The sequence below is a fragment of the Orcinus orca genome, chromosome 19 (assembly GCF_937001465.1).
Source record: "Orcinus orca chromosome 19, mOrcOrc1.1, whole genome shotgun sequence".
Taxonomy (NCBI): Eukaryota; Metazoa; Chordata; class Mammalia; order Artiodactyla; family Delphinidae; genus Orcinus; species Orcinus orca.
Genome location: NC_064577.1, coordinates 55,008,160 through 55,024,305, shown reverse-complemented (window position 1 = coordinate 55,024,305; position 16,146 = coordinate 55,008,160). Strand labels below are relative to the sequence as shown.

Here is a 16,146-nt window from a genome sequence, read left to right as displayed (position 1 = left end):
TTGGGCTGTAAATCAATGTTAGAACACTACTCATGGCCAATTCCAGTTGAATGGTTCTGGCCCCAGGTCAGTTTGTTTATGGAGCCTATTGAATGTGTAACTTTATTTTTCTCTCTTAACGTGTTTTGTTAGTAACAGATAGAGAGCTGGTGCGGGGAGCACTATTTTTAAATTATTTTGACAGGTATTTGAACTTTTTCTTGTAATCTAAATAACCTCGTAAAAGAAAACTATTTCTCTACTCACAACACTTCAGACACCAGGTCTGAAGTTTTTTCCCTCATATTAAATCATTCTGGCACTAGCTACCCAGAGATAGCACAGACCCCACATGTTAAGAGGCTTAGTCCCTCAAGACTGCCCCCACTTCAGACGCCAATCACAAGTAGTGGGTACCCAGGTTGCCCACACTTCTGTCCCATTTTGGCTACAAGTCAAATCGGGGGTCCCCGTGATCCCCTCCTCAGGTCCAGTAATTTGCTAGGATGGCTCAGGGAATCCAGGGAAACACTTTACTTACTATTACCGGTTCATTATAAAGGATATAGATGATAGCCAGATGAAGATGTCAAGTGAAAAAATGTACAACCTAAAAGTTTTTTTGTTTGTTTGTTTTTTTATTTGCTGTGCTGGGTTTTCATAGCGGGCTTCTCTAGTTGTGGCACGCATGCTCCAGAGTGCATGGTCTCAGTAGTTGTGGCGTGTGGGCTCTTTAGTTGTGGTATGTGGGTTTAGTTGCCCCACAGCATGTGGGATCTGAGTTCCCCGATCAGGGATCGAACCCGTGTCCCCTGCATTGGAAGGTAGATTCTTAACCACTGGACTACCAGGGAAGTCCCTAAAGGTTTTGAATTATGTTTTATTCGGTGGACAAAACTGAAGACTTAAGCCCAAGACACAGCCTCTCAGATAGCTCTAAGGTACTACTCTGAAGAAGTAAGGGAGGAGCCAGGATATATAGGAGTTTTTTTAACAAAGACCAGGTAATTGGAACATCAAAAGATTACTGTTACTGAAAGAAAACCAGATATCTCAAGTTAAAGAATTTAGTGCTTTTCTATGTTTGCACAGATACAGGAGTCTGGGCTCACTGAAGTCATTACTTTGATATACACCTCAGCTATCTGGGGCCAGCATCCTGTGCTTTCTCATCCTCACTTTCCTCAGGGTACACTCTTGGGGGGTGGCTGCAGAGGCTGACTGCTAGATGGTGGGCATCCTGTTTCTATCTTGAGTTCCTTCAGGGCTCACCGTCGGGGAGGCTGTAATGTGATGGCTTGATGGCTGCAACATCCTTTGTTTACTGATATGGCAGGTGACATTTTTCCGTTGTTGACAAAGAATACATACAGCAAGGTGTGGAAGGGTCCTGAGCACAGGAGCTTCTGTCCCTGTGGAGTTGGAGTTCATCACCTTCCCAGCATCTGAGTGTGTTCACCACCTAGAAGCTCTCTGAACCCAGTAGTTTAGGGTTTTATAGAGATTCCATTACAGAGGCATGATTTATTTAATCATTGGCCACTGGTGACTAACTCAACCCCCAGTCCCTCTCCCCTTCCTGGAGGTTGCAAGTTTCAACCTTCTAATCACAGGGTTGGTTCCTCTGGCAGCCAGCCCCCATCCTCCAAGAGTTACCTCATTAGCATAAACTCAGGCTTGGTTGAAAGGGGCTTCTTATCAATAACGAAAGATGCTTCTCTCATCCTACTGCTCTGGAAATTCCCAGGGTTTTAGAAGCTCTGTGCTAGGTACTGGGGATAAAGACCAAATATATATTTCTTCTATCACAATATCCTGTCCAACTATGGTCAATCTAAAATAAGGTGATGGAATCTAAAAATGAAACCAGCAAAGACAGACTATGGAGAAATAAAGTAATTCTTTAGTTTGTACTTTTTCAGAGGTTTTCTCACAACTGTGTAAAACCAGCAGCCCCCAGCGTTTTTGGCACCAGGGACCGGTTTCGTGGAAGGCAATTTTTCCAGGGACTGGGGCTGGTGGGGGGATGGTTTCGGGATGATTCAAGCACATTACATTTATTGTGCACTTTATTTCTATTATTATTACATTGTAACATATAATGAAATAATTATACAGCTCACCATAATGCAGAATCAGTGAGAGCCCTGAGATTGTTGTCACTTTCCACTCACTGATAGGGTTTTGATATGATTCTGCAAGCAGTTGATTTATTATGGTCTCTGTGCAGTCAAACCTCTCTGCTAATGATAATCTGTATTTGCAGCCACTCCCCTGCGCTAGCATCACTGCCTCAGCTCCACCTCAGATAATCAGGCATTAGATTCTCATACAGAGCGGGCAACCTAGATCCCTTGCGTGAACAGTTCACAGTAGGGTTCGTCCTCCCATGAGAATCTAACGCCGCCACTGATCTGACAGGAGGCGGAGCTCAGGCAGTAACGCAAGCGATGGGTTGCGAGTGATGGGGAGTGGCTGTAAATACAGATGAAGCTTCGCTCATTTGCCCGCTGCTCACCTCCTGCTCTGCGGCCCGGTTCCTAACAGGCCACAGACTGGTACCAGTCTGTGGCCTGGGGGTTGCGGATCCCTGTTGTAAAATCTACAGATTAGTGGAGTTAGGGCCCCCAGACAACGCTGGCTTCCTGCCTAGCTTCCCCATGTAACCGCAGGGGCTTTTGGAGGCTTCAGCATGAGCCTGGTAGGGGGTCATCAGAGTTGGGGTAGTGGGCAAGGTGGGAGGCATTGAGGACCCAGGAGCGTTACAGGGCATTCAGAGTTTATCTGTAAAGAAGTACTAAAAGTATCTGAAATCCACTGTGATAGTTGTGAAACAGACACTGTTTTTTCCCCAAACTAGCTAATTACTACTTTTTTTCTTTTAGCTTGTTAAAAGAATTTACCTCCTCTTCCCCAAACCCCTTTGAAATGACAGACAAAATATGAAAATAAGAATAAATTCCAAGGATTACAGGAGAGCCTAGACAGACCGTCAGGGGACCAGAAGAGTGAGGATATTCAGAGTCCAGTAATGTAGGTGGGATCAGCCAACTGAGGTACACACAGTCCCAGAAGAAAGAGACCCTTACAGTGTGACTTTCCTCAGAAGAAGCCTATAGTAACCTCAGAATCAGAGTAAGATTGGATGGGCCTTAGGCACTCACATGGACATGAGTCTGTCTTCTGCTGTCCCAGCACTATACCTCCAGGAGCAGGGAACTTCCAGTGTCACTAATAAGACCAGAGAAAAAGGACTTCTGGTTTCCAAGAGAACATGGGACTTCAGCAATCAGAAGAAAAAAGAAAAACACTCACTAGGGCTTTTAAACTTTGAAGGCAGAGGGTCTCATCCCTAGAGATGATAATGCAGAAAGGCTGTTAGAATTCTCAGGAAGAATACGTAGTTTCCTTCTCTCCCTCTAAAGGTGAGGTTTCTCCTTCTTGCCGTTTTCCTTTGTGGGGCTGAGCTGCTTTTTCTAACTTTTTAACTTATATAACAAAAGGAAAACTTTGTTTTTTGTACTACTCACAACCAGCACTTCTGACACCAAATGTATGGGTTTTTTGCCCACACTGACTGATTTTCTGATGCCAGCTGGGTGTCTTAAAATTCAATTCAATTCCGACATTAAGTACCCAGAGTTAGCATCAGATCCCACAGGTTAAGGGCTCGGTCCCACAAGGCTGCCCCACTTCAGATGCCCTTTGCAAGTTTAAGTCTCCCATACTTCTGACCAACAGGCTATAAACCGGGGGTTCCCACAACCCTCTCCTCAGGTTTGATTATTTGCGTGAATGGCTCACAGAACTCAAGGAGACAATTACTTATATTTAGTGGTTTATTATAAAGGATGTTACAAAGGATGCAGATGAAAAGCCAGGTGAAGAGGTACAAAGGGTGAGGTCTAGAAGGGTCCCAAACACTGAAGCTTCTGTCCCTATGGAGTTGAGGTGCACCCCTGTCCCAGCACATGGGTATGTTCACCAACTGGAAGCCCTCCGAACCCCAAAGTTTATGGATTTTTATGGAGGCTTCATCAAGTAGGCATGATCAGTTAACTCTCATCTCTAGCCTCCCTTCCATACCCGGAGGATGGAGGATAGGGCTAAAAGTTCCAAGCTTCTAATCAAGTTTTAGTCTTTCTGTTGACCAGCCCCCATCCAGGAGCCCATCAAGAGTTGCCTCATCAGAACAAAAGATGCTCCTATCACCCAGGAAGTTCCAAGGGATTTAGGAACTCTGTCAGCACTGGGGGGCAAAGATCAATATGTATATTTCTTATTTCGTATATAGGTCGTAGCCATTCAGATGTCCCAGCTGCATCTCAGTACCTTGTTCGGGCCCCAGGCTTTGTCTCCTGCCTCTCAGGATTATTAGAGACTGACAGATGGGTGCCTTTCGGGCCCTTGTGCCTTTATTGCCTCTCATATCTTTGGATCCTATTTGGATTTAGCCTTTGAGGACTTCTCATGCTTTCTTGAAAGTTTAGGCATGCACATTAAAATACTTTTATATTGTAGCCAATATTTTTAGGTATTTTGTTGTCAAAAATATTTTCAGGATATTGAGTACAGTGCTGTGTTGAAAATCAAGAACTATATAGCTTTTTTTTTCTTTAATTGAGGTAAAATTCACATAATATTAATAAAAATGTTAAAACATTTTAAAACATTAAGTTTTATGTTAAAACATAAAATTAATCACTTTAAGGTTTACGGTTTAAAGTGTACAATTTAGTGGAATTCATGTTCACAGTGTAACCATTTCCTCTATTTAGTTCCAAAACATTTTCATCATCCCCAAAGGAAACCCTATAACCATTAAGCAATCTCTCTCCCTTCCTGTCTTTGCCCAGTCCCAGACAACCAGTTACCTGCTTTCTCTTTCTGTGTATTTATTTACCTATTCTGAGTATTTCATATAAATGGAATCATAAAATATGATTCTTTCACTTACTATAATGTTTTCAAGGTTCAACCATGCTGTAGCACATTTTATGGCCCAATATTCCATTGTATGGGTATACTATATTTTATTTATTTATTTATTTATTTATTAGTTGATGGACAGTTGAGTTGTTTCTACCTTTTGGCTATTGTGAATAGCTGCTGTGAACATTCACGTGTAAGTTTTTGTTTGAATACCTATGTTCTTTTGAGTATATACCTCAGAGTAGCATCACTAGGTCATATAGAAACTCTATGTTTAACTTTTTGAGGAACTGCCAAACTTTTTTCCACAGTGGCTGCACCATTTTACATTCCCACCAGCAACACACAGGTTTCAGTTTCTCCACTTCCTTGCCAACACTTGTGGTTTTCTGGAGTTTTTTAGCTACGTAGTAGGTGTGAAGTGGTATCTCACTATAGTTTTGATTTGCGTTTCCCTAATAACTAATGATATTGAGCATCTCTATAGCTTTCTAAAAGGTAGACCAGATCATGTTGCTCCTTGCTGGAAACCCTCCAGTGGCTTCCCATTACACTTGGAATAAAACTCAACTTTCTTACTCTGGCCACAAAACCTCTCCCAGTCTGCTCCTGCCCGCCTTTCCTTCCATAGCTCATGTGTCCTTGGTCCAGCCACAGCGACCACCTTCCTATTCCCTGGACACACTGAGTTCGTTCTTGTCGGGGAGCTGTTTCACCCTTGACTCTTCATGCTTCCCCTGTCTTTTAATGGCCAGCTTTTTCTCATCATTCCAACTTAGTATGTTACCTCCTCGGAGGGGTCTTCACTGGCTCCCCAGTTTAAAGTCATCACTTTCTTTTTCACCCCCTTTTCATTCTCTGCCCAGCACACTGATGCTTTTCCTGCATGATTGTGCAGCTGTCTTTGCCTTCTAGAATGGATGCTTCAAAGCCTTGTCCTGTTTACTGCTCAGGTTCCGCTCCCAGAGCAGTGCTGCACAATGTAATCGTTCAACAAAAATATCTTTAATAAATTAATGGATTTTCCCTTGATTTTATGTGGTTTAAAATTAAAATCTTGGGACTTCCCTGATGGCACAGCAGTTAAGAATCTGCTTGCCGATGCAGGGGACACGGGTTTGATCCCTGGTCCGGGAAGTTCCCACATGCCACGGAGCAACTAAGCCTGTGTGCCACAACTACTGAGCCTGTGCTCTAGAGCCTGCAAGCTACAACTACTGAGTCCACGTGCCACAGCTACTGAAGCCCGTGTGCCTAGAGCCCATGCTCCGCAACGAGAGAAGCCACTTCAATGAGAAGCCTGCGCACCGCAACGAAGAGTAGCCCCCACTCTCTGCAACTAGAGAAAGCCTGTGAGCAGCAACAAAGACCCAATGCAGCCAAAATTAATTAATTTAAAAAATAAAATTAAAATCTTTATCCTTGGTATCAGTTAGAGATTTTCCCTTCATTGATCTTTTTCAGTTATATGGCTGGTTGTCCAAATAACATTTAGTAACAATTTATACCTTCTCCACTGATTTCAAATACCTCTTTATCATATTCTGTATTCTAGTGCAAGGATGTCTTTCCAGAGGCTGTTCTCTTGGTTTGATCTGTTTGTCTATCCCTGTGTTGGTATCATACTATTTAAATTGCTCTGTTTTCATGCCTTTTAGGGCTTATCAGTGAAACAGATGGCATGCTCCATTTGGGTAATTTGAAAAGAATTTAATCAAGGTACTGTTTATTTAGTGAGGTACCACAGGGCTCAGAGAAACCACAGGAGCAAGTTTGTTACCCTGGGCTATTAGCTAATACCCCTAGGCATAAATAGGCAAGAAGAAACTTTTGCCAGAACCCAGTGGGCAGAATATGAGGAAGGCAGCCTTGAGAGTAGTGGTGCCTTTGGTGGAAGGAATGAAGATAATATCCAGACCTCACTCTCCTTCGCCCTCCCATTTCCTCCCCGTGCATCCTGTGGGCTGAACCCAGTCAAAAGCTAGAGGGCAGGGGACCTGGTGGTATGCCCGCTACAGGCCAGCCCCCAGGGCACACAGCAGGGCAGAGTATGGATGGTGGATCTGGAAGGCAAAAGAAAGGTGTGCAGCCGGTAGGAAAAGTCTCCGCTCAAAAATTTCTCGGCTCTTCTTGTACATATACTTCACCAGTGATCACAGTCTTATATGCAGTTTGTTAACATTAAAAGCATTTCCTGTTTTGTCTGTTGGCGCATACCTTCTGGCAGCTGTTCTGTTTATTTGAAATGCATTGTCTGTTTCCTTCTGTCTGAAATCTGGTATACTTATGTGGAATCCCCTATCTGTTCCTCCAATCCGTGCCGAGCGGTTAGATCCCAAAGCCCTGCTTATTCTCAGAGCTCCTTTCTCTTTGTTAGATTCCTAGGCAATGAAACTATTTTGGTGAAAGACACCTTTCCCAACCACTATGTTGCTCCTGGACTTTGAACTTCATTAGGGGCAGAGACAGGATTTCTTTTAGCTTGCCATAGTGGTTTGCGAAGATTCTGAGGCCACGTCTAGTCTATGAGTATTGCGATGAGTTAAAAGTATCTGTTCTGGTCACAGCAATGAAATGTTGCTGCACGTTCTTGCATTTGTTTTCTAGGTGTTGTGTACTTGTCTCTGAATCACCGTACTCTTACCGTGAGTGGCTCACCTCCCATTTTAGTCTTGTTTTTGCCTAGACCCAGTAAGGACAATGAAAGAAGAGAATGTTTTAGTCTTCTGTAGAATAAAGTGAGCTCCAATTCTGAAAGCACAACTAGAAAAAGCCTTACTCTAACTTATTAGAGAAGTTTCAAATCATGTGAATCTAAAATTTGGTTCTGTGAGAATAATTGGTAACAGTTGAGAAAAAAAAACCTGAGAGTAAAATAAAAAGTCATCTGCCCTGACTGCTCTTACTGTCTTTCCCATTCAGAGACTTGTAAGGTGTTAAGAGTGGAAGGGACTTTCAATGCCATTAAGACCATCTCCCTTTACAGATGAGGCTGCATATTCAGAAAGGGAATGATTTGTCCACACAGTGGCAAGCGAGTGATGGAGCTGGAGTGGGAACCTTGTCCTCCTGAGGCTGTGTTCTATCCAGGATAGCACTTGTTTCTCATTTTGAACCCAGGACTGACTTTCTAGCATAGGTGGCTAACCTATTGTCTGTTCATGTGGGTATATATTAGCTCCTGAGCTAGAGTGGAAGCAACTTGAAGGCAGTAACCAAGACCTCTACTTATAAATCCATACAGCTATGCACATTTAGAGTGTATGTTTTGTGTACTGAGTGAGCTTATCAAATGTCTATTAAGTTGAATAGATTGATCTTCTGTTGAAGAATTAATGATTTAGGGCAAAAGAAGGGCTAAGGAGTTACTGAAGATGTTTACAATATTTAGTTGCGAAAAAGAGTTGGAAGTTAATGATTTTCTGGAGGATTATGTTAACTGTTAACTTGTCATTCATTCAATAGAAGCCTGTAAAAGAAAGAAGAAAGTGTATGAGCAAGTTATGCTGAGGAATGTTTGGTTTCATGGTGAGCGGGGGCAGTTTTGGTTTTGAGTATATAGGGACGTTCTCGGGGTCTCTTGCTGTCTTGGTAGGAGGTCCTGGGAGAGAGGAGATGTGTAATAGCAGTAGTGCCAGAGGTATTATTTCCAGAGAAGGCTGTTAAGCAAACACATTTCTTCCTTTTATTACTTTTTCAAGGGATATGTTCAGATACTTTTGTTTTTCTTTTTATTGAGTTGCCCTGTGTTGGTGAATGTGGGACAATTGCAGTTGAAGTTCAAAGTGTGGAAGAATCTTCTTCCTTAATTCCTGAATGCTCTGCGAAAGAGTGGGAGCCACCTGGATGTCAGAAGAGGAAGCTCTTAGTGAGCTCCTTTTTGTTTTGCTCCAAAGACGTTTGAATTGATTGTTAGAATCACTTTAGCTCAGAAGCCTGCCTGGGCTTTGATATGGTGTAAAGGGAGGCGATTCCAGGGCCTCTGTGATGGGCATATGCACCAGCAGCTGTTCCTCCGTATTTTAACTCGTGCCCCCTTGCTCCCCACATCCACAGCCCTGCAGGTGCCTGCTGTGGGGAACTTCTGACCCATCCTTTTGGTCCATGGTACTTGATCTGTGCTGTTTCCAGGTGGCTTGGCCCTCCTCTGAGACAGACATCAATTGCAAAGATCAGAGTGGGCTGGCTTTTGAAGAGGTTTTTCAAATTCTGCTTTGCAAACCTGCTGAGAAATGTGGTGCCCCTTTCATGTTTCCATTCCATCTGTCTCTTGAGAGGGCAAAGGGACACTCTTCATGTGACCGGGGGCTGTTGACGTTGGCTGCAAATTCATTTCAGATTACTTTCTACTTTTGTCACAGGCATCTAACAGCCATTGTATTTCCTTGATCTTGACATTGTTCTAGCAAGGCTGCCAGTGAGCAAGGAGGAGAACTGTTCTGTACACTAACGCAGAACAGAGGTAAAGTTCTCGTTCATCATGGGGTTATAACCAAATGCTTCTTAGTTTTTTCCTTTTTTAAAAAAATATATATATATGTATTTATTTTGGCTGCACCAGGTCTTAGTTGCAGCATGCAGACTTCTTAGTTGTAGCATGCATGCCGGATCTAGTTCCCTGACCAGAGATCGAACCCAGGCCCCCTGCATTGGGAGTGCAGAGTCTTATCCACTGGACCACCAGGGAAGTCCCAGGAATGTATAATATTAGTTTGCTAGTTAAGCTGCTAGGGACACCTCCTTAGGCAACCATAATACATTCATTGACTACCCTGTATGCCATACGTGGGTTTCAACCGCATCATTTTCTGTTCTGACAACAACCCTGTAAGATGGTTGTTATCCTTGTTTTACAGATAAAAAAGTAAACTGAGGCTAAGTTTTAACCATATCCCGTATCAGGTATGTAGATGGGAGAGACCTTTGGATCACTGAGTCTAAAGTCTTTTCTCTTTGTGCTCTACCAGGGGACCATAAGTGACTCAAATTTGGCAACCACCTGACTTAATTTTGCTAGGATGTGGCCACACCCATTTGTTTACATATTGTGTGTGGTTACTCTCACCTTGGCAGAGTTGGGTAGTTACAACACAGGCTTTGTGGCCTCCAAAGCAGAAAATATTTAATAGCTGGACCTTTAAGGAAAAGTTTGTCAACTGCTGCAGACAGTGACCACATCATTAGGAGCCGGGACAGTTTTTCTGGTTGCACAGTGCAAGTATGAAAACCTAGAGTCTGTCATCTGTCTGTCTCACTTTTTTTTTTCCTTTCCCTTTTCTTCTGTCTTCTAAATACTTCTGTTAAGATTTTGTGGAGGTATGGTAGCCTTTACCTCTGTCTAAATGCCAGCTGGTAGTGGTTTGGTTTATTTATTTATTATTTATTTAGAGATTTCCTGTTGGAAATCTTGTGATAGATTGTTTGAGATTCTAAATGGTTTTGTGAAGTGTAAGTTTTTCAGCAGGTCTTTTTTTTTTTTTTTTTAAGTCTGTCTTTCTTGAGGGAAAAGATCAGATAATGTAATAGTGCTGTGATTTAGCAAGTTCTGCTGCTTTCATTTTGAAAGGGGAGCTTCCCTGTGTTCTTGCCTGATGTTAATGTATTATTACATGGACAAATTCTAGCCAGGGTGGGTTTGAAGGAATATTAATACCAGTTTTATGCTCCTCAGGCTTACTGGAGGTTTGCCTAAGAGAAAGTAAGTTGTAAGATAGCAGTTCTCAAGTATCAGTGTACATAAGAAACACTTTGAGATGCTTGTTTAAAAAGTGTAAATTCCCAAACTCTCAGCCTAGGCAATTCTGAGTCAGTAAGTCTGTTGTAGGTGCCTCTGATGCTTATGAGAAAAAGCTGGTTTGGGGAGTAGAGTCTTGTGTAATACAGTGATTCCAGGCAGTCCAAATAAAAATGGCATTGATGACTAGTTTTTTAATCCTGCTTCAGTTTACCTTGGAATGTGATGTTGTAACTATAAACGTTACATGTTTAAGTAAAACATAACAAGAAAATTATACTGCTATAAATGCATTTTAACTACTTTCTTCTATTACCACAAATAACAACAATAGCATTTTATGTTTTATGTAGTTCTTTATAGTTATATAGTTCCTCATTATACACCTCATTTGATTTTCTGTCACCCCTTGAGGTAGATGTGGCAAGTAGTATATTTTTCACTTGTCAAGTGAGTAAACAGATTTAGAAAACAAGTGATTTTTTTTTCCTAACACAGCACAGCTAACAAGTAGTAAACCTAGAATTCCTGTACACCACTTCTGATTTCTAGTCCAGCATTACATGCAATGTACATTATTGTCCTTATGATGCCCATTTTGATTTTTAGAGGAAAATATTGTTCTGATATCCTTCATAGAGAAAGGATGAGCTGTCCATAGTTAAATACTTTGGTAATCTCCCATAGGTGACTCAGTGTGGAGATGGTCACAGTAGTATACAGATTGGCAAATCAGTTGTTTTTTTAGCACTGAAGAAGAAATCTCTCTCCTTCTTTGACAGAAACTTTATAAGACAGGTCGGGAGATGCAGGAGAGGATCATGGACCTGCTCGTAGTGGTGGAGAATGAAGATGTCACTGTTGAGCTAATTCAGGTGAATGAGGATTTGAATAACGCCATCCTTGGATATGAGAGGTGAGCAGTGGCACGCCCTCTCCGACCCTCCTCCAGTGCTAGTTTAACCTCCAGGTACTCCGTGTTCTTAGAGTGCCTACAGGTGAGCACTCAGAAAGATCAGGAACAAGTTATGGACATGGCTGCCTTCCTCCCAAGATAGGGAATCCTGGTCCTGCTCTTCTGGGAGTGTGTGATATGGCTTGCAGGAATGAGCGTGTGCCTGAGCAGTGTGAGGGGCATTCACGGGCAGTGTAAGCAATGCTCACGTACTGCCCTGTGAGCAGGGCCTGGATCTTAATCACGGAATGTTGTCTGCACTGAGCACATCGTAAGCTCTCAAATAGACCAATGCTATAAACAAAGAGTCGTAGTGAAAGTGAGGTTTACCCTAAGTTTGAGGTGGAGAACAACATGGAAATGGTAAAGAGAAGAGAGGAGGATATTTATATGGAGAAAATAGTCTACACAAAACCAGAGTAGCCAGTGAGGATAATCTGTATATGAACACAGATTTTTTTTCTAAATTCCATTCAGAAAAGTATGAACGCAAAAAGTTTAAACACAGTCATCTCTTGATATCTGTAGGGGATTGTTTCCAGGAACCCCCCCCAAGGATACCAAGATCCACAGATGCTCAAGCCCTTTATGTAAGATAGTGTAGTATTTGCATATAACCTATGCACATCCTCCTGTACACTTTAAATCATCTCTAGATTACTTATAATACCTAGTAAATGTAAATGCTATGTAAATAGATGCTGGTTCATGGCAAATTCAAGTTTCCTTTTTAGAACTTTCTAGAATTTTTCTTTTTCAAATATTTTCAATCTGAGGTTGGTTGAATCCTCAGATGCAGAACCCACAGATACAGAACCTGTGGATACAGGGGTCGACTGTACTCATAATTTTGTTTCTAACATTTTAGTATTTTTCTAAACTTTTTTATAGTCGTGATCATATAAAGAACATATACTTTTGTTTCTCCCTTGATTTTCTTTGCCGTAAAATCAGTATTTGTGTATCCTATGTTCTTAAATGCTTTGGCTAAACCATTATTTTTAATAGCTGCATAATGGTCCACGTTTCTCTCACAGTTCACTTATTAGGCATTTAAGTTGTTTCCAAGTCATTTATTCATTCATCAAAGTAATAGTCTTTTTTTTTTTTTTTTTTTTTTTTTTTTTGTGGTACGCGGGCCTCTCACCGTTGTGACCTCTCCCGTTGCGGAGCACAGGCTCCGGACGCGCAGGCTCAGCGGCCATGACTCACGGGCGCAGCCGCTCCGCGGCATGTGGGATCTTCCCGGACCGGGGCACGAACCCGTGTCCCCTGCATCGGTAGGCGGACTCTCAAGCACTGTGCCACCAGGGAAGTCCCAAAGTAATAGTTTTATAACCTATTGTAATCTATAGTCAAGCCTATAGTCAGGAAAACACCTTCAATCATATATATAAATATACACACTTGGAAAGTGAAATAAATGCAGTGAATAGGAGGTCTGTTTAGTGAGAATAACAGCCAGACCTAATCCAGGTCAGAAAAAGGACAGGAAGGCTTCTATGAGGAAGTACCATTTAAGCTGAGAACTATGGGATGAGGAGGAGTTGACTAAACCAGGAGCAGGTAAGAGCACATACGGTTGTGAAGCTATGGGAAGGCACAACAGGCCTGGGGAGAGAGCTGGCACCTAGAACCCGGCCCCAAATAGCGGCAGCATGCTTCGCTTGACAGGTGGCTTTCTCTTCAGTCTTAATGAGAAGTGCTATGTACAAACATCGCTTCAGGCAAGTCTCCTGGTCTCTTTCCAAACCTGTACCTAGGCCTTCCTAGCATAGAAATTCTGGAGTCTCTGAGATCCCCAAACTTTTTCTAGATCCTTGTTTCAAATAAGAGTTGTATTGGCATTTTGGGAAGGGCAGTTTTCCCTTATGTGGCCCCTACCTGCTAAATATCAGAGGTTTTCCTCCTAGTTACAGTGACATTTCAAGACGCCCTTAGGGGAACCATTTCTGTCGAGAATTCCCTGGAATTAGTGGCCATATTTCCCACCAACAGATGAAGAATGGGACCAGTGTGACATAAGGGAAGGTGAACAGGTCCGGATTCAAATCTTACTGATGATTTTGGACAAATTGCTTAACTTTTTTTAAGATTTGGGTTTTTTCTATTTATTAAAGAGGATAATACTACCTATTTGGAGAGGGTTTGTTTATTTTATTTGTTTGTTTCTAAGAATTAAATGAGATAATGTATATTAAAGCACCTAGCTGGGTGCTAGCACATTAAATATTAATTTCTTGTCCTCCTCTTCTTGTCCCAGTGAGCCTTCTAATTTATTGTCTAGACTTTTTTTCCCCACTCATCGTGAATGAACCAAGAGAATCAGGGAAGTAAAACCCACAGCTGCAAAATAAGTTCTTTCCCTCACTGTCTCACTGTCAGGGAGAGCGGCCGTTCTGTGAAGAGGTGACAGGGCACCAAGGGAGGGATGTGAGCCCTGTGACCATGTTCCCTTATCACTGAGCAAACCTTGCCCTTCGTTTTTTTTGGGTTCTTTTTGTTGTTTGTTTGGTCTTTTTGCGGGGGGTGGTTGGTATAAATCTTTGTAAATGGGAAGATATCTAAGGAAAACCATATGGTTTTCAGTAGAGTGCTGACTCATGGTTTTCATTTTGGAGAATTCTATTACAAACCATAAGACCACTTACTAAAAGCTTCCTCCAAGGGGGAATGTGTGTTTATCTGGTCTTGATATCAGGAGACTGGGTTATTTCTGTGAACAGCTTTTTCTGATTCAGCTTTGAACCAGGGCTGCATTCCTTTTTGGAGGAAATCTTTTCCTTAACTTGTGCAACTTATGCCACTTTTCTAGGCTCCTGACCCCTTTCCTCCATCTTCAAAGCCAAAGTTGTCTGGTCGGGTCCTTCTCACATTGTATCCCTCTTGCTTCCTTCGTCTGCCTCCCTTGTCCACATTTAAGGACCTTTGTGATTACACTGGGCTCATCTGTGTGGTCCAGGATAATCTCCCTATTAAAGTCCACTCATTAGCAATCTTCACTCCATATGCCATCTAACCTAACATATTCACTGTTCCATTGATTAGGATGTGGATATCTTGGCAGGGGAATCATCCTACTTACCATGCTCACCACAGTCTGCCCTCTGTTCCCTAAAGATTCACATCCATCCCACAGGCAAAATACATTCACCCTATTCCAAAATCCCCAGAAGTTTCCACTCATTACATCCAGGGAATAGCTGTGCAAATAAGGTAACAGAAATTGTTACTCAAGGCTTGATTTGTGAAGGTTGTTCATACCTTGCACATAACTAGCTAGCATGCAGGAAGCCAATACCATGAGTAGATGGAAGAAGAAGTACGTGTGTTAGAAAGGGGAAAATCCTTAAACCTAAGTCATGTTTTAATTCAGTATAAGCTTTTAGACTTGAAAGTGTTTAGGTTCATGGAATCAATGTGTCGTAATAGTAATACTATGTATTTCTAAAGCAGCTTTTAGTTTGCAAAGCATTTCCACATTCATCCACCTGTATTATCTGTCTGTATCTTGCCCTTGAGATTAACTTTGAGGAAATGGTTCAGATATTGCTATTCTCTTTGAGTAGATGGAGAACTGAGGATCATATGTATGGTCTTATAACTACTCAGTAATAATACTGACACTTGTGCCTTGGATTTCTGCTTTCAGCTTCACTATTCTTTGAAACCTATTCTCTTATTTATTTATTTAACTGCTCCTCCTTTACCCACAGTGTACGAACAATGTAAAATTAAAACAAAGTTGTAAAAGGTAATGTTGTTAGGTGTCAAGTGTCTTATAAAAATGAAGATTAAACAGTGAAAATATGTTAATTGTATGTGAATTTTATGGAAAATGTTCATTTTTGATAATTTTGGCAAAATTAGAAACAACTCAAATATTTGAGAATAAGGAGAATATTTATATATGTGATTCATTAGGTTAAGTATGCAACCACTATAAGTTGTATTTCTGAATAACTAGAAAAATGATCTGAACATCATGGAATTAGAATACAGAATTATGTAAAGTATAATTTCAACTAAGTTTAAAATAGATTAACTTACAGAAAAAAATACTAGAAGGAAGTACATCATAATATTAATAGGAACCATATCTTGATTATGGAATTATTCATATTTGTAATATTTGTCCATTTTCTCATAGTTTTCTTTAAAGGCATTATTACTTTTATAAACTGGGAAAAAGTTATTAAAGTATTTTATTGGGAATTGGGGATGAGGCTGATTATCCCTAAATATTTGCACATTAATAATTCTGTTAAATATTGTAGCATTTTCATATCTGTTTTCTTTTAAATACTTGCATTTTGTTAATTCAAACAGGTTCATTCGAAACCAACAAAGGATTTTGGAGCAAAATAAGAACCAGAGGGAAGATGCCAATGTAAGTAAATAGAACTGTTATAAAATAAACAATTGAAAATTTTATGAATTCTACAGCAAGGAGCAAAGCTTATATAAAACAAGTCTTAAAAAAGAGAAGACATGCATTAATGATTTGGAGTGGTTTTAGTAGTGTAGAGTATCTGCCTTAATAACT

General features: G+C 41.2%; 1 protein-coding gene across 2 annotated transcripts in view; it reads left to right on the top strand.

Moving 5' to 3' along the window:
- TOM1L1 (target of myb1 like 1 membrane trafficking protein) overlaps window positions 1-16,146 on the top strand; it is a 52,711-nt gene that overhangs the window by 20,148 nt on the left and 16,417 nt on the right. For both annotated transcript variants that reach the window (XM_049701627.1, XM_004271800.3), the window contains 2 exons: window positions 11,428-11,561; window positions 15,930-15,990. In XM_049701627.1, the coding sequence (XP_049557584.1) occupies window positions 11,428-11,561; window positions 15,930-15,990 (195 nt within the window). The remainder of the gene's footprint in view (window positions 1-11,427; window positions 11,562-15,929; window positions 15,991-16,146) is intronic.